The sequence below is a fragment of the Pelodiscus sinensis genome, chromosome 9, assembly GCF_052426305.1.
Source record: "Pelodiscus sinensis isolate ZL-2025 chromosome 9, ASM5242630v1, whole genome shotgun sequence".
Classification (NCBI taxonomy): Eukaryota; Metazoa; Chordata; order Testudines; family Trionychidae; genus Pelodiscus; species Pelodiscus sinensis.
The window spans coordinates 47,574,934-47,593,021 of NC_143060.1; the positions used below are offsets into that span (position 1 = coordinate 47,574,934).

Sequence of the window (18,088 nt, forward strand, 5' to 3'; positions counted from 1 at the left end):
TACTTTGGAGAGAATGTACTGCCCATCCTAACTACATTTTAACAGTATCAGAGCGGTAACAATGTTAGTTTGTAATTTTGAAAATAATGAGTAATACTATAGCACCTGAGGCTATGTCTACACAGCAGCGTTATTTTGGAGTAACTGACATTATTCCAAAATAACATAGTCTGCGTCTACACTACAAGCAATTATTTTGACATAATGTTGAAATAATGTCAAGCTGAAGGACTTCTTATTCCAACTCCTGTAACCCTTATTTCATGAGAAGTAAGGGAAGTCAATGGAAGAGTGCTCTAACACAAACTTGCTGCTGTGTAAACAGTGCCAAAAGCTGAAATAAGCTATTTTGACGTAAGCTATGCAATTGACGTAGCTCAAGTTGCGTAGTTTATTTCAGCTTTAGCCATGATGTGTAGATGTGCCCTTAGAGACTAACAAATATATATTTAGATAGATAGTGTATCATGAGCTTTCATGGGCAAAAACCACTTCTTCATCGGAAGAAGTGGTTTTTGCCCATTAAAACTCATACTACATATACTTTTGTCTCTAAGGTGCCATAGGACTACTTGTTTCATTTTAAAAGTTTTTTTTAAAACACGAAAAGCATGAATAGAATGTACCACATTTTTCTAATGAGACTACTTTAATTATGTCTTCTACCCTAAATCAAATTTAATTATTCATACAAAGTAAAAACTGTCTTCAGCAAAGACTAGATCCTCACCTGGTTTCTAGTTTTAAATTTGTGCACAGAGAACTGGAAGCAAAGTTTTCCTAATTATACTACTATATACCATAAAGATGAGGGCAAGAGTTTCAAAAGTTATTTTTTGAGACATCTTAGACAGGTCTGATAATCCCAAAGTACTGAATAATCATCAGATAAAAATTGGGCTCTTTTAAGTTGTCTCAGTTTTGCCACACAGGTAATTACTCACTTTTGAATCTCTTGGCCTTAAAGCTTTACAGGGCTTGATTGTGGAAACCTTGACATCAACTCTGCTCCCACAAGTACTCCAGGGAAACTTTCAGCCTCAAATAACTTTTGATATATAACTATTCTGCTATTATTTTCAAATATTTTATATTGAATAAAAACTATTAAAAATATTTTTATAATGAATAAAAACAGTACTTACTGGGTGGGACAACAATGGAACATAAAGAGTTGCAATTACCATCTGTTATATTAATATCGTATCTTTGACATTCCTGAAGGTTGTAAATAATGCTGTTGTTTACTTCACAAGGGGAGTTACATGTAAGACTGAGTGAAGTTATATCTGTGATTTTTTCAGAAACTTTCAATTTTCCACTGACTGGGTTACTGGTGTAATTGTACTCCTCCACAGTAAGATTAAATGGTTCTGAAAGAGGTGAAAAAATTGTTGAACACCAGACACTTAAAACAACAGTTTTTCATTTTTCATTCATACACTGAATTTCACTTTTGGCTTTGTTCACTTGTACATTTCATTATATAGTTAATATAAAATATAATACATAAAATCTTTAGCCCAAATCAAATCTAATTATCCATGTAAAACAAAGACTCTCTTCAGTGAATACTAGATTCCATTGTTTTATGATATTGATATAAAATTGGTTTGGAAACAACAGTGAGAGAAACATCTGTCCAAAATGCAGAATACTTTCTACTTCAAAGATCTCAACGTAAAATACACAGAGAAGTTTATGCAACTTAGGCCTGGTCTTCACTAGGAATCACACTGGTAAAACTACCTCTCTCGGGGTGTGAAAAAGATACAACCATGATGGACACAGGAATACAAACTTAACCTTGGGTGTAGCCATCACTAGGTTGGCTTAAGAATTAATCTATTGACATAACTACCACCTCTTAGGAAGACAGATTACCTACACCAACAACAGAATCCCCCCATGGCAATGTAGATAATCTCTATACCGGGGTGGGCAATAATATTTGTAGGGAGGCCACGCCAAGAATTTTGGTGAGTGGTCTGTTCTATTAATTAATAGAACATGTCTGTTCTATTAATAGAGGGACTGTGAGGTCTGGGATGGAGTTTGGGTTCAGGAGGAAGCTCCAGGCAGGGACTGAGGCATAGGAAGAGGTTTAAGTGCAGAAGGGGGTTCTGACCTGGGGCAGGGATGTCAGAGGCCGGGCAGTGTCTGGGAAGGAGTTTGGATGCAGATAGTTATGACCTGGGGCAGGAGTCGGTGTGTGTGTAGAGGTGCCAAGTGCAGAGTCTGGCCTTGGCTACGAGATGCATATCAGCATAGGTGGCTGCCAGTCAATGGCACAGTAGGATATTCAGACAGGCAGGCTGCCAGTATGAAGTGTGGCCCCAGCTAGTCACAGCTGTCAGCTACCATTGTCAAAAGTGTCTCCATGCTCTGCCCCACCCCTTGGGCAGAGGAAAGTAGCAGGTCTCAATGCATTCCCTGTGTCTGCAAACACTCCCTGACCTGAAGCTCCCATTGGCTGGTTTCTGGCCATTGGGAGCAGTGAAAATTGTGCTAGAGGAGGATACAGCATGCCAAGACCTGCTACACCTCCCCCTTCAGAGGGGTCACGGAGACATGTTTGTCAGAAGTCTCTGGCCATGATGCTTCTGAGAATAGCATGACCAGGGCTACATCAAACCAGCAAGGTTTTGCTGGGCAGCTTGCTGGGCCACGAGACATTTTCTTCTAGCCCTATGGTGGGCCAGAGGAAAATATTTCGTGGCCTACAGCCTACAGACTAGGGGTAGGCAAAACGATCTCTGCGGGCCTGATCCAGCCTGCCAAGCAGGTTGATCCAGCCTGCGAATGCCCTGCCGCTCTCCTGCCTCCTGACAAATCAGTGCCTGGGGATAGGGAAGCATGCGAAGTCTGCTCCCCTGCCTGTGGTGTGCGGCACTTAGAGTCAACCACTAGGTTTGACTCTATGTGCCGCACACTCCTTGCAGGGTTTGGGCAGGGAGCAAGAGACTTTGCATTCTCCCCTGCCCCAAGGTCCTGACTGACCTGGGGACAGGGGGAGTGCACAAAGTCTCCTCCTGGTGGCCGCCTAGAGGGAACCACCAGCTGTTCAGAACAGCTGCAGTGATCTCTGGGGAAGTGGGGGCAAGGATTTCACGTGTTCCCCCCGTCCCCAGGGCAATCAGAATCTATGGGCGGGGAAGCACAGAAGTGTTCTGTCCCCACCCCTTCTGGCCAAGGCCCCGTTCCTTCCAGGAAAGCCTAAGACCACTTCAAAAATTGCTGAAGTGGCTCCCCTTCTAAAATTATTGCCCACACCAGCTAAAGATCATATCTTGCCCACTGAAGTGCTACAGCAAAACAGCTACAGAAGAACAGTTGTGTGATTGTAACATCTTAAGTGTAGACATGCCCCTAGAAAAGTCCCTTTCCATCCCCTCTCAGCATCTAGGCATGTTATCAAAAATATCCTGTGATGAGGCTTCCAACCCACACAAGACAAAGAAGGTTAAGTTAAGCCAATTAATCTGATATTCCACAGTTGGAAGAAAGCCAGGGATTGGTAAAGGTGAACTCTGGCTCTGCAAGGGCAGGTTGAGTTTGTATAAACAGCAAGCTTAGAACTGAGTTGTTACAGGGTAAGCATTCTGCTCTTGCTTCCTGGAAGAAGAAAGGTTTGTTTCGGCTACAGAGGCTGGCAAGCAATCAGAGAGGGGAAATAGTCTGCAGTTAGTCTCTGGGAGGAGGGAGTTTGGGCTGGTACACCTAAGGGGGCAGAAGACAGAGAAGGGAAATACAAAGGACTGCAGGGTCATAGTGAAAAGGCAGAGAGCAAACAGACCATGGTAGCTAGACTTAGGATCCCTGAGCTACAACACACCTTAATGCTAACAGGCACTAACTAATTAGTGCAGATGCTGGGAAAGTGAAATAGGCCCTCGCCTTGGACTGGAAGCCTATCTGGAATGGCATGCAGATAGGTAATGCATGGAACTTGGATACCTGGGATGAGGAGGACTATGCAGTGACCAATCAGAGCACTGAGTCATGAAGACTGGGATCTGCAAGCTCCTGGAGAACAAGCAGGGAGGTATTGTGAACTAATCCCCAGATGTGGAGAGACAGTGCCAGCCCAAGGGTGAATGGACTCAGATACTTGATTGTCCACTTCTGCGGAAAAATCCTGGGGGTGGGGTAAATAGCATAGAAACCTCCCGAACTGCTTGGGGAGGTGCCATCCCTAATCCAAACAAATTGTGGGTCCTGCTCTCAAACTCCAATGATTCACAAGGCTCCATAGCAAACAAAGGTGCACTAAGGTCCTGTATCCCATTATTGTCCTCTTGCAGGGTAATTCCAGAGGAACCATGTTACATCAACTTCTGCAGCCAGCACCTGCCCTAGCATCAGCCATATAAGGAGATCTGTAGTGGAGCTAGGGTACCTATAAAATAATTAAGCTGGGTACTGTACTGCAGTTCCACACTGTGTCCCATGGGACTGGTGGGAGACAATGATCTTCCTCCTATCCTATCTAGTCTCAGTTCTGTCCACTTCTATATACACAGAGCCTTCCACATGGCCTGATGGGAAATGGGCATATTACTAGAGTCCCCTGATGCTCTTTCCTATGTGGGTGGGGAAATCTGTGCATAGAAAGACTCCTCAGCACAGTCTGTCCATCTGTCACAAGCAACTAATATTATGTACTGATATTATGCATTACAAACTAACAAACAAATAGATGTGAATACATTCCAATCAGTCATGCATAGTGACTATACAAGATACACCAGAGTCATTACACATACCCAGGTGAGACAGGAGTTTAAGAGTAGCTAAAAAGCAGTAGAGTGATGGTTGAGTTAGAAGTTAGCACACAAATTGGTTAGGCTATATTAGGACATGGTGAGAGGTGGGAGGTAGCATATTATGGTAACAAGACTAAGAGGAATCCAAAGAATGGTATATTTGGGACAGAAAGAGGTATCTATGGAAAGGGAATAGCAGACTTGCCTCCTAACAAAAGGTGAACACCTTACCCTACTGTACCCATTCGTGCAGTATTTATAAGCTTTAGAAGCAAACAAGATCAGCCCTCTTCAGAGGGCTAGTCTGTCCATGGGTACAAGGATCCTAGATTCTGAGTAAATGCTCTTTGAGGCTACAAAAAATAAATAAAGTACCCACCCGGGGCAATGCAATTTACAGTTTAAATATTACAATTTAAAAGAAATAAGTATTAATTAAAACAAAAAACAGGACTATGTAGCACTTTAAAGACTAACAAGATGGTTTAATAGGTGATGAGCTTTCGTGGGCCAGACCCACTTCCTCAGATCAAATAGTGGAAGAAAATTGTCTCAACCATATATGCCAAAGGATACAATTAAAAAAAATGAACACATTAATTGTATCCTTTGGTATATATGATTGTGACAATTTTCTTCCACTATTTGATCTGAGGAAGTGGGTCTGGCCCACGAAAGCTCATCACCTATTAAACCATCTTGTTAGTCTTTAAAGTGCTACATAGTCCTGTTTTTTGTTTCAGCTACACAAGACTAACACGGCTTCATTTCTACAAGTATTAATTAATACTTGAAGATATTTTCCGATGGCTAAAGATCACATAACTAATACAGCACTGTGTATATTTTACATGGACTCTTATGATCCTCCTGGACCCTCAGAACAAAATGTAAAATCCACTTTTTTAATACAGACTTCTCTTGGCGGCAGCATCAAAATCGTGTATTTAAAAAAATATGGTCTCCTCAGATTGTGGAATCAGAGGGTCATACAGAGATCCATTCATTTGATGGGTTTTGTGAGAGATTCAGAAACCATGATGAAGAATATAGTATAGAAATCTAAATACATATGAGATGGACAGATCATGGCACAATTAATTAACATGACTATAATGATGTTATCCCATCTACACAGGCAGGGCAAACCCTATTATAAGATATGTTGTAAACCAGTGTATCACTGTGCAATTCCCTGATCCAGCATTCTGACCAGTCTACAATTCACCTGTCACTTCAACATGCTCTGCCTATGGCCCAGGGAAAGCAGATAAGACTAGTTATATCAATTAATAATCAGTTATCCTCTAAAGCCTGCAGTTTTCTTATTTGTTTCTCAAATGATATAAAATTAGAAGAAAGTAAGAAAAACCAAGAAAAAAAATAAAATGCTTAAGTGCCTGTCGATTTGGTTTGTTTGGGCCTTCAGTTGATCAGAGTTAAGAGTGTGTTCCTTATGGTTTCAAAAGTTACACTTCACCTTTATTAAACATAACTTACCACATGGTTTGGAAGAAGTGATCGCTGTAAGAAGGGAGGGAAAAAGACAGCATTCCATTAAAATTTTGGAGAAGGATGCTTAATACATTTGTACCTATTACTATACATTTGTTTCAAAATAATGTTTTTCCTTATACATTAAAATGGTTGTACTTTTGATTAACTCATATTTCTGTCTTCACTCTTAAGAATAGTTAGTGTGTTTTCATTATTCCCCTTTGCATGATTTATTGCAAATTATATTGCTCATTATACATGTTTCTGAACTATAGTTCTACACAGGAAATATTTTTCTTACAGGTATGATAAGGAAAACCTATGTGGCAAGCTAAATCATTCTCTTTGATAACGAGAATAAGGGAACAGTAAATATATTAATTAGAATGGCCCTTTTACAAAGTTTCGGTGATGCAGGTTGCTCAATTTGCAAGAAGGCAATGCCCCTTTGAGAACTGCCATGAGGCTGGTAGTGAAGTGTCTCAGTTTTGACTGTCGTTCAACAAAAAGAATCAACCCATTTTGCATTAATTATCCTAAGCAAGTAAGGAATACAGTAAGACTGGGCATCACAATTCCTTTTTACCAAAAAAAAGCAAGTAATATTTGCTATTCATGACGGCCAGGAAGTGAACCTTATAATATGTTTTTAACATAATTTAACCAATAAAAGAAATAAGCTTCCTAAGAGACTTCAATTTCTTCATCTGTATCTGTGGCATAAAACATTTGTTAAAGTTTCATAGCTAAAGGCATTTCAGTGGCTAACACATTTCTCATGCATGAGGTGTTAGAAATGCTATAACTGTGTGCAAGTTTGTCACCATTTGTGAGAGGTGGAGCAGTCGTATTCATGGAATGTGAGGTGTCTGAGGAAGACTCAGGCATGTTTGCTGTAGTGCTGTTTGGAGTAATGGTCATGGATGGTGAAGTGGTGCTGTGCAAGGATGTCGTAGTGGAATAATCTGCAAGAAAATAAACAGAACAAATTAATATCGGAAAGTGATTCCATTGTGCAATCGTATCATAAATGGGCTTTAATCGATGCTTTCTTTTTCTTATTATCATATCGCAACAACCCTAAAATGGAGCTGCAAATGAGGTTGTGTTACTATTTACATTTAAAAAAACAAAACAGGAATATCTTAGTATAATTTAAGATAATATCAGTTCTATTGGTTAAACAATCTTGAACTATATTGGACTGAATTCTGCAGTCACTGCTCAGACAAAACCACTTATGAATTCAATGGCATTTTTGCCAGAATAAATGCTTCAGGGTTTAGCCTATGATACAATTTAGGAAAGACCACAATTATCATCCACATTTCTAGCCACTGGACTGAGTTCCACCAACACTTACTTCCAAATACAGTGTTTATTCCTAGAGACAACACATGCTAACAACCACTGCTCTCAGTAGTAGATGTTTGCAAGTTCAGGTTCATAATACTTTGTACAACATAATTTTATTTTCTTAATTAGAAACAATTATTTGTATTTATTCAGTTTTACATAGAGCCACGTCCTGCTGTTCTTACTTTGCCAAAACTGTCATTGACTGCAGTAGGAGAATAATTACTGCAAGATCATACTATCCAACGCTGTATTCTGGAAATAAAGTGCAGAAGCCCCTTGCAATCTGGCACCAATTGTGCAGCTTAAATACACTTTCCCAGTATGCTGAGCAATTAATGTTATAAAAATTAATCCAACTGCTGAACTAAACAGTGGTCACACAAGCAACTGTACTATTGACAGCCTGGGGCCATCTAAAGGAACAGAGCAAACCTGATGGTTTATGCGTGGTGGTAGCAGGAATGAATGAAGTAAGGGCAGCAGTGCTGCTGTGTGTCTGATTGGTGGATTCCATGGTAGAGTTTGAGTATGCATGCGTGGTGAGATTTGCGCTGCTTGTTGAAATGGTGCCTGTGGTAAGGAAGTACAATAGTTTGTTATTGCTTCCTAACGTAATATACACATATACGGACAATAAAGTCACGTGTAAGCAAGGCTGCTACACTTGGAAAGATAATGTTAGGTCTTGCTCTTCTACTTAGGCAGACACACAATTTCATTTTGTTTCTTATGCATAAGGCTTATGTAAAAAGATATCAAAATGCATTTGAATATAAAGTTAACTGGAAATACAAAGCACCTGCAAATTGAACATGTTCCCTGAGTTCCCACTGGGATTGACTGCTGTTGCTGAAGCCACAGTGGAAGACTCTCATTAGCTTCAAGGGGATCAGAATAATGGTCTTTTATTTTGATGGTAGCTTACAGTGCTCCCCCCACCTCCCAGGTTCAGATCCCTTGTGTTTTAAGAAATTATTTTTAGGCTAGTTTGAAAGAAGCTTCGTCTTCATAGGCATCCTTCAATTCTGCAGGATCATGGGTTTGCAGCCTTGTTGGACTGATTCGAGCAGCGTCTTCTGTGGCTGTGCAGTCCAATACGGGTATGGCAGTCCTTTCCACACTGTGAGCAGCAGTAGGCAGATGTCGCTCTGGTATCATGGGCACGGATCTTCCTGAGGGCTCTCTTGTCTTCCGCTTCCTTCACCAAGGTAGTTTCATACATATCAAGAGCTTCCTTCACTCCCTGTTTCCAGACATACTTGTCTAAGGCGAGCAAATGCCAGGTGTTCACACTGATAGAGAGAGCACTGAGGTCACGCTTGCACGTATCCTTATAGCACAATTTAGGTCACCCTTTTGGCCTCTTTCCAGACGCCAGATCATCAAAGAGAAGATCCTTCAGTATTCAGCCATCCAACATGCATGAGACAAGGCCAAGCCAGCACATACACCTCTATTTGAGAAGGATGAACATGGAGATGGTGCCTGCCCTCTCAAGCAATGTGCTATTGGCTATCTTGTCCTGCCATGAGATACCGAGTATACACCTAAGGCAGCGCATATGGAATGTGTTGACCCGCTGCTCTTGTTTTGAGCACAAAGTCCATATTTCACTGGTGTAAAACAGTGTGCTCAAAACACAGGCTGTGTAGACCTGCACCTTGGTGTGTACAGTGAGCTTATTATTGGCCCATACTCTCTTCGTCAGCCTGGAGAACATTGTGGCGGCTTTTCCAATGCGCTTGTTAATCTCGCTATCAAATGACAAGTTGTCGGAGATCGTAGAGCCTAGGTACACGAACTCATAGATGACTTCCAGTTTGTAATCTAACACACTGATAAATGGCTCGTTACCCACGCTTTGGGCCATCACCTGGGTCTTCTTTAAGCTGATTGTGAGGCCGAATTCCATACATGCGTCCGCAAAGCGAGTTATGAGTGACTGCAGTTCCTGCTGAGTGTGAGCAGCAATAGCTGCATCATCAGCAAAAAGGAACTCCCTTAGATGCTTCATAAGCACCGTGGTCTTTGCTCTAAGCCTCGATAGTTTGAAGAGGTTGCCGTCCATTCTCGTGTGGAGAAAGATGCCCTCTGCAGCAGTTCCAAAGGCATATTTGAGCAAAACTGCAAAGAAGATGTCAAACAGTGTTGGAGCCAGCACACACCCCTGCTTCACTCTGCTGAGAATCTCAAAGCGTTCGGATATGGATCCATCGTATACGATGGTCCCCTCTCATGCCATCATGGAAGGCCCTAATAATGCTGAGCAGAGTTGGAGGACAGCCAATCTTAGCCAGAATCGCAAACAGACCTTTTCTACTGACAAGGTCAAATGCTTTGGTCAGATCGATGAAAGCAACATACAAAGGTATGTTCTGTTCCCTGCACTTTTCTTGTAGTTGCCTAACAGAGAAAACCATGTCTGTGGTGGACCGTTCAGCTCTGAACCCACACTGAGACTCAGAGTAGACTCTCTCTGCAAGAACATGGAGCCTCTTTAGGACAACACATGCAAATAGCTTCCCCACAGTGCTGAAAAGGGAGATGCCGCGATAGTTGTTGCAATCACTTTTGTCACCCTTTTTCTTGTAGACAGTAACAATGTTAGCATCCCTCATATCTTGCGGTACACTGCCTTCTCTCCAGCATCGGCAGAGTATTCCATACAGCTCTGAGACTAGGGTACCATTAGCACATTTAAGGATTTCCGAGAGAATACCATCTTTCCCTGGGGCTTTTTCAGAAGAGAGTGCTTTTAGCAGATGGAACTCTTGGTGGAATACTATTCACAGCTGTACACCAGAGAGACCGTAGTTACAGAGAGAGCCCTGAATGCCATCAAAATTCTGCCCACCATGATTGAACTTGATACTGAACCCACCACGGAAGAAAGAAGCTATGAATAAATATATGCCCCACACTGGCTTATAATCAGAATTCCTTTCTTCATCCGTTTGAATGGGAAATGGAAACTAAAATTCATTTCTTGTAATGGTTTTGTGGAATACATACCTGTAAATAACCTAATGACCACTGGATGTCATCCTTGCTTCACAGAATGAAAACAGAACAAATTGTCTTTTATCTGACAGTAAATCGTAACTTCAAAATGGACAATATTTTAAATATAGATCAATTTGGCATCTTGCAATGGTTCCACTTTTATCCAACAATACTGTCTGTTGTTAATCTACTAAATGTCCATGGAGTACAATGATATCTCTGACTATATTATTCTACTGCTATTTTAGTCTAGTTTCTCTGCCTTCAACCCAGTTTCATTGTCCTCACTGTCATTCTCACTCTCACGTGATCTTTTGGATCTTAACTTCCAGGTAAAAATAAAATGGTTGTATGACAGGGTTGCCAGCCATCCAGGATTGACCAGCAGTTTCTGCGAATTAAAGATTAATCTTTACTTAAAGATTATGTCACATGATGAAACCTCCAGGAATACATCCAAACAAAATTGGCAACCCTCTTTTAACTGTGTAGTAAAGTGCACTTAAGAACCTGACATTCTTACTCAGTGGTAATTAGAAAACATATCAATGACCCACATTCAGTACATTTGCAAATCCAGATGCTTAATAGCCTGTATCTTCATCTTGCATCATTTACTCTGAGAAAAATACCAGTTAAGCCACCTGAAATTTTGCCTCGGGTTGCAGGCAATTTAGGAAAGACCACAACTGTCATCCATATTGCTAACCACAGGACTCAATTCTCCCAATACTTACTTCCAAGTACAGTGCTTATTCCTACAGACACACTTCATGCTAAGTCCTGCAGGTCTGACTTTGGCAAAACTGTCATTGACTGCAGTAGGAGAATAATTACTGCAAGATCATACTATCCAGCACTGTATTCTGGAAATAAAGTGCAGAAGCCCCTTGCAATCTGGCACCAATTGTGCAGCTTAAATACACTTTCCCAGTTTGCTGAGCAATTAATGTTATAAAAATGAATCCAACTCCTGAACTAAACAGTGGTCATGCAAGCAACTATACTATTGACAGCCTGGGGCCATCTAAAGGAACAGAGCAAACCTGATGGTTTATGCGTGGTGGTAGCAGGAGTGAATGAAGTAAGGGCAGCAGTGATGCTGTGTGGCTGATTGGTGGATCCTATGGTAGAGTCTGAGTATGCATGCGTGGTGAGATTTGCGCTGCTTGTTGAAATGGTGCCTGTGGTAAGGAAGTACAATAGTTTGTTATTGCTTCCTAACGTAACGTACACATATATGGACAATAAAGTCACATGTAAGCAAGGCTGCTACACATGGAAAGATAATGTTAGATCTTACTCTTCTATCTAGGCAGACACACGATTTCATTCTGTTTCTTATGTATAAGGCTTATGGTTGTATGACTGGGTTGCCAACCCTCTAAAACTGACCTGGAGTCTCAGGAATGGAACAATTTTAATTAAAGATTATGTCACATAATGAAATCTCCAGGAATACATCCAAACAAAACTGGCACCTTTTTTGTAACTGTGTAGTAAAGTGCCCCTACTGGATTAAGAACCTGAAATTCTTAGTGGTAAGTAGAAAACATATCAATGACCCATCCTGAGATTGTTTGCAAATCCAGATGCTTCATTGCCTGTATCTTCACCTTGCCTCATTTACTCAGAGAAAAATACCAGTTAAACCAATTGAAATTTGGCCTCAGGTTGCAGGGTTATATCAAGAGGACTGAATTGCTGGAATTATTCATCTAATCCAATGTTTCTCAGGGCCATGCCGCTTTTTACAGCTCCCCTTGTCTGGAAATGGCGCAGCATAGCCAATGGGAGCCGTGAGGCTCCATGGCTATGGACACTTTAGATAAGCAAAGTGGTATAGTCTGCTGGCAGCTTACCCAGGTGGGTCTATGGCCCACTTTGAGAAACATTGATCTAATACAATATAAACACTTCATGATAAATATGCCTGCAGAGCCAAGATCTGCTTCAGGGTTGCTTGCAGGGGAGAGTGAAGTATAATGTGCAGGTGTGTCTAAAGGGGCATTAGACCATGAGAGACTTGAGTTTCCTGTTGTGAGTGATGACAAGTGTGATTAGTTAAACAGAGAATATGTCACCCTTCTGAAGTAGTTGTACATCTGGACTCATTATAACAATGCGGTATAATAAAGCTGTTCATCCTCCCCAATCAAAAATAAACCAGACTCACTGGGTCAGACCTTTGGAGCTGGCCTTTTGGCACTCAGGAGGTTTCAAATAGCCTTTGTGGTTCTCTTTTTAGTGTCCTATGAAAATCTAGGGCTCCATATTCTGGGCTGTGTTATTTTTATAATACTGTTGGGATTTATTTCTATATAAATCTGATCCCAAGACAGTGAATTCAATGGAAAGACTTCAGCAGACTTCAGCGGCCTTTGGATCAGTCCCTAAATAACTAATTTTTTCTTTTAATTCTGTCTGCTTTTTCTGTAATTCTTGTAAACATTTAACTTTTCTGTGTGATAAAAGCGATATCAAAACACTATCTGGAATTATCAGAAACAAACCATAATGAACACATTTTCTGTTTAGCATACACAGTTCAAAATCTACCATATTCTAATATATTTTTATGAATTAGTTGTATTACAAACATATAACAGACATACACTCCCTACTCTGAAGAACTTACAGTCATTCTAAATGAATATGCTAAATGAATAAGATATGTTTAGTGAAATACATGTAAACCATAAAGTCAAACAGAAGCAAATTGGTTTATGTGGTTACTCCTTTTTAAACCAGTCTATACTATTTCACCTGTGATCTCACTATTCTAAATGTAAAGGCATTAAATAATCTAGAAGATAAGACATGTATACACAAAGTATTATTGGATGTTAATACTACCAAAATACTAACAAATATCATAGAAAAGTGAAGCAGTTTTGTAAGGAAAGTAAAAACAGTTCTCTTACCATTTATGGAAGATGTCATATTTTCCCCTAAAAGGAATAAAACCAAGAATAAATATAGTATAGATTATACATATTTCTGTCCCAACACTAAAGTCCCAATCCTGCAATCAGAGCTATGTAAACAGATCCATTAACTGTGCAGGAGAAGTGCTTAGGGACCTTACTCATGAAGGTATATGAGCACATGCCTGAATTCAAACAAATGAGTAGTCTTGGAGAAGGCAATGAATTAAATTGCAGCATACAAGAAGTACTTGAATTCTAGGCTCTTTAGTTCTTGTCATTACTTGTAAGAGAGCTGATTCATCTGATTCATACTGACCTCTCTCTCTATGCCAGAAGCACACCACTGTTAGGCTACGTCTAGACTACAGGTTTCTTTCAAAAGAAGCTTTTTTTGGAAGAGATCTTCTGAAAAAACTTCATCTGAAAGAGAGTGTCCACACTGCCAAAGTGCATCAAAAAAGAGATTTGCTTTTTGAAAGAGAGCTTCCAGACAGAATCTCGCATGCAAGCTGTGATTACTATGGACAGAATGACCACCAGGACACCTGTGCTTTTTCCTCTTTCTTCTTCTTGAGAAAGAACTCCCTGTTCCCCATCCACACACATCTTTTTGCGAAAGAGCTCTTTCACAAAAAGACTTCTCCCTCATAGAATGAAGATTACCAATGGCAGAAAAACCCCTCTGTTCTTTCGATTTTCTTGCAGAAGAACGCAATTGCAGTGTGGATATTCCTCGTTTTGTTGGGAAAAACGGCGTTTTTTCTGACAAAACTCTGAAGTGTGGACATACCTTAAACTACATTGAAAATGATAAGTGCAAGCACATCCATCTGGAAAAGGTTTAGAGAAGCAAAATGATTTTAAAAAAACCCTGTATTTATTCTGGTTTTATTATATTGCCCAACACTTTGCAACTTAATTTCTATATATTTTTGTATATACTGAAATTTGGAGACATCAAATTTTATTTTCATTTAAGCAATAAAAACTAACAAATGTCTCTGGAATGTTAAGAAATTGTGATGTAATATAATGGGTATGACCCTCAGGCTATGTAAATCAATATATCTCTACCTAAAGCCCTTGGAGCTGGCTAGATTTACACCACCAGAGTATTCTTTAAATGCACACTCCTTTCAACCCTCTAACACAAAGCTTGCAGCTCAACCATCACAACTCAATGAGAACACAAGGGATAAATTAATGGAGATTGCCTATCTCCCAGAACAGTGGTCTCCAACCTTTTTACACCCAAGATCACTTTTTAAGTATCAGAACAGGCAAAGATCTACTGCCCTGCCCCCACTTCCTTGAAGCTCTGCCTACATTACATGAGGAAATCTAATGTAAATGTACTGCGCAGGTGTGCAGTTCAGAGAGGGCTCAAGAGCTATTCTTAGAGCCCCTGAGATCTACTGGCTGGTGACCAGGGTCCTAGAACTAGAAGGGACCTAGAACCCAATCCCCTGCCTTCACAACAGGACCAAGTACTATCCCTGACAAATTTTTGCCCCAAATCCCTAAATGGCCTCTGCAAGGATTGAATTCACAACCCTGGGTTGAGCAGGCCAATGCTCAAACCACTGAGCTATCCCTTCCCCCATCTGCTGACATGCCTGGGTGAAAACTTGGTCTTTCGTCTCACAGCACACATGCTCACCATAGGCAGACCTTCAGAGACTTGAAAGGATTTCTTGTTATCAACCTGACAAGCAACATCATAATGGTTCTGCTGCTCAAAAGATCCCACAAGTTCTACCATCCATCTGGCCCATTTCATACAAAAAGCATAATAGAAAATTTAAATAAGGCACCCCAGGACAAAGCTCAGTTGCTGAGTAGCCAAGAACCTGTTAGAACTCAGAAAAAAAGCTCATGTAAAAGTGAAAATTGAAACAGAGGTAGAAAGAAACCAGAGGTTGAAATCCTCACTCCAATAAAGTCAATAATAAAAGCAACCATCAACTTCAAAGCAGCCAGGATTTCACCCTTGATCTCTATGAGTATGTCTACCCTGCAAGGCTATTTCAGGATACCTCTAGTATCCCAAAATAGGTAGCCTGCATCTACACAAGTTGCCTGGTATTTTGAAATATTTTGAATAAACCTCACTGCAGGAGGGCTAAAGAATGGTTTGAAATAGCACGTTATTTCGAAATTTGGCACTGTGTATACACACCAAATTTCAAAGTAAGCTATTTCAAAATAGATTTGAAATAAGATATGCAATTTGCACCCTATATGCTAACAACACTTGTAAAAAGCCAATATTTAAGTGTGCTAGAGCAGATCTATTAACTAGAACTAACATAAAACTGGTACAAAGATAATGCTGAAACAGCCATCCAGGTATAATGCATATAAGCAGGGTATTTCTAGTGAGTTCATTCCTGTTATCTAACATACAGCACCACCACAAATACTCCAAAATCACCAGCACTTCTCACTAATATCAAGACCGTAATTGTTGAATCTGACCAAGCTTAGAGACTGGGTACAGACAGGTATCCAAAAGTATGGATACTCATCTGAAAAATGGGAAATAAATGGTACTAACTTAACTACCATGGCATGCTTCAAGGGGTCATTAATTGTTTGGAAATCTCTTTAATGGTGACTACTCATAAGTAGTATTATTAAAAAGTTTTGCTAAAGATGATGGTAACAATGTTATCTTTTTTATTCTTTTTTGGGGGGAGGGTATTGTTCTCCATCCAGACTATTGTGGCAATTATATGCCATAAACATTCTATGTGTCTCATATTTTCTTTTAATTTTATTACAGAAGCAGAATAAGATGCTGTTAATATTTAATTCAGTAGGTGGCATCATAGCACCAAAAACTCTTAAACATTGTGCAGCTGTATCTACTATTATAATCCTGTTGTGAGATACCATACAAACTGAACAGCTCCTTTTAAAAAGATGAAAATGGAGATCATAGTGCACTTGATCTTCAAAAAAAATCACATTACTCCAATACATGTATTGTTACCATGAACTTTCTTTTCCAATGTGTCCCACTACAATTCAAAATATCTCAGTGACTTGAATTAACAAAATCACTTTTGAAGTAATAACTCTCTGCTCCTCATCATATCAATCAGCAAGCATGTTTCTAAAATTTGTACAAGGAATGAAACTCAAGGATATCTCCACAGCTCTCCATGGAACCATTTCTGAATACAAAAAGTACAATATGTTGTAAGATAGTCTGACAGCCCCCAAGACATTTAGGGATGGGCAAACCAGTCTGGATGAAATCAGGAGCATCCCAAACTTTTACTGAAAGCCCAGACTGAACTTAAATATATTAGGTGATATTATTGACTCATACATACAGTTTCAGGAAGGGGAAGAAAATGTATGCAAAGAGTTTCCTCTAACTAAGACTTGTGTAGACCTCCCTATCCTGGCTCTCACGATGTGCAATCATGAAAGTCTGAGATCATAGCTGAAGCAAAATGCAGGACAATGTAGCACTTTAAAGACTAACAAGATGGTTTATTAGATGATGAGCTTTCGTGGGCCAGACCCACTTCCTCAGATCAAATAGTGGAAGAAAGTAGTCACAACCATATATACCAAAGGATACAATTAAAAAAAAATGAACAAATATGAAAAGGACAAATCACATTGCAGAACAGGAGGGGGATGCGGGGGGGGGGGGAAGGAAGGTAAGTGTCTGTGAATTAATGATATTAGATGTAGGGAGAGTGGGATGTTTGTGAGTTAATGGTATTACAGGTGATAATTGGGGAAACTATCTTGGTAATGGGTGAGATAGTTCAAATGTTTGTTGAGTCCTTTTTGGAAAGTGTCGAATTTTAACATGAATGACAGTTCAGAGGATTCCCTTTCAAGTGCAGATGTAAAAGGTCTTTGTAGCAGAATGCAGGTGGTTAAGTCATTGAGAGAGTGTCCTTTCTGGTTAAAATGGCAAGAAACTGTTTTCTCTTTGTGATCTTGTCTGATATCTGTTTTGTGGGCATTAATCCTTTGGCGAAGTGTCATCTCAGACACTTCGCCAAAGGATTAATGCCCACAAAACAGATATCAGACAAGATCACAAAGAGAAAACAGTTTCTTGCCATTTTAACCAGAAAGGACACTCTCTCAATGACTTAACCACCTGCATTCTGCTACAAAGACCTTTTACATCTGCACTTGAAAGGGAATCCTCTGAACTGTCATTCATGTTAAAATTCGACACTTTCCAAAAAGGACTCAACAAACATTTGAACTATCTCACCCATTACCAAGATAGTTTCCCCAATTATCACCTCTAATACCATTAACTCACAAACATCCCACTCTCCCTACCTCTAATATCATCAATTCACAGACACTTACCTTCCTTCCTCTCCCCTCCCCCCCCCTGCATCCCCCTCCTGTTCTGCAATGTGATTTGTCCTTTTCATATTTGTTCATTTTCTTTAATTGTATTCCTTTGGTATATATGGTTGTGACTACTTTCTTCCACTATTTGATCTGAGGAAGTGGGTCTGGCCCACGAAAGCTCATCATCTAATA

At 40.0% G+C, this 18,088-nt stretch overlaps 2 protein-coding genes across 3 annotated transcripts in view; both read right to left on the reverse strand.

Moving 5' to 3' along the window:
• The window catches only part of LOC102450126 (protein tyrosine phosphatase receptor type C), a 73,902-nt gene extending 67,505 nt beyond the window's left edge, over positions 1–6,397 (reverse strand). The window contains exons 1-2 of the mRNA XM_089780564.1: positions 6,267–6,397; positions 1,146–1,373 (exon numbers count right to left, since the gene is read on the reverse strand). Of these exons, the coding sequence (XP_089636690.1) occupies positions 1,146–1,373; positions 6,267–6,324 (286 nt within the window). The 5' untranslated portion in view covers positions 6,325–6,397. The remainder of the gene's footprint in view (positions 1–1,145; positions 1,374–6,266) is intronic.
• A 234-nt stretch (positions 6,398–6,631) lies between these two features.
• The window catches only part of LOC149523932 (uncharacterized), a 63,077-nt gene continuing 51,620 nt past the window's right edge, over positions 6,632–18,088 (reverse strand). Inside the window, exons 3-6 of one of the 2 annotated variants that reach the window (XM_089780565.1) lie at positions 13,550–13,576; positions 11,672–11,809; positions 8,055–8,192; positions 6,632–7,228 (exon numbers count right to left, since the gene is read on the reverse strand). In XM_089780565.1, the coding sequence (XP_089636691.1) occupies positions 6,996–7,228; positions 8,055–8,192; positions 11,672–11,809; positions 13,550–13,576 (536 nt within the window). In that variant the 3' untranslated portion in view covers positions 6,632–6,995. The remainder of the gene's footprint in view (positions 7,229–8,054; positions 8,193–11,671; positions 11,810–13,549; positions 13,577–18,088) is intronic. The other variant, XM_089780566.1, reaches the window with a different exon arrangement.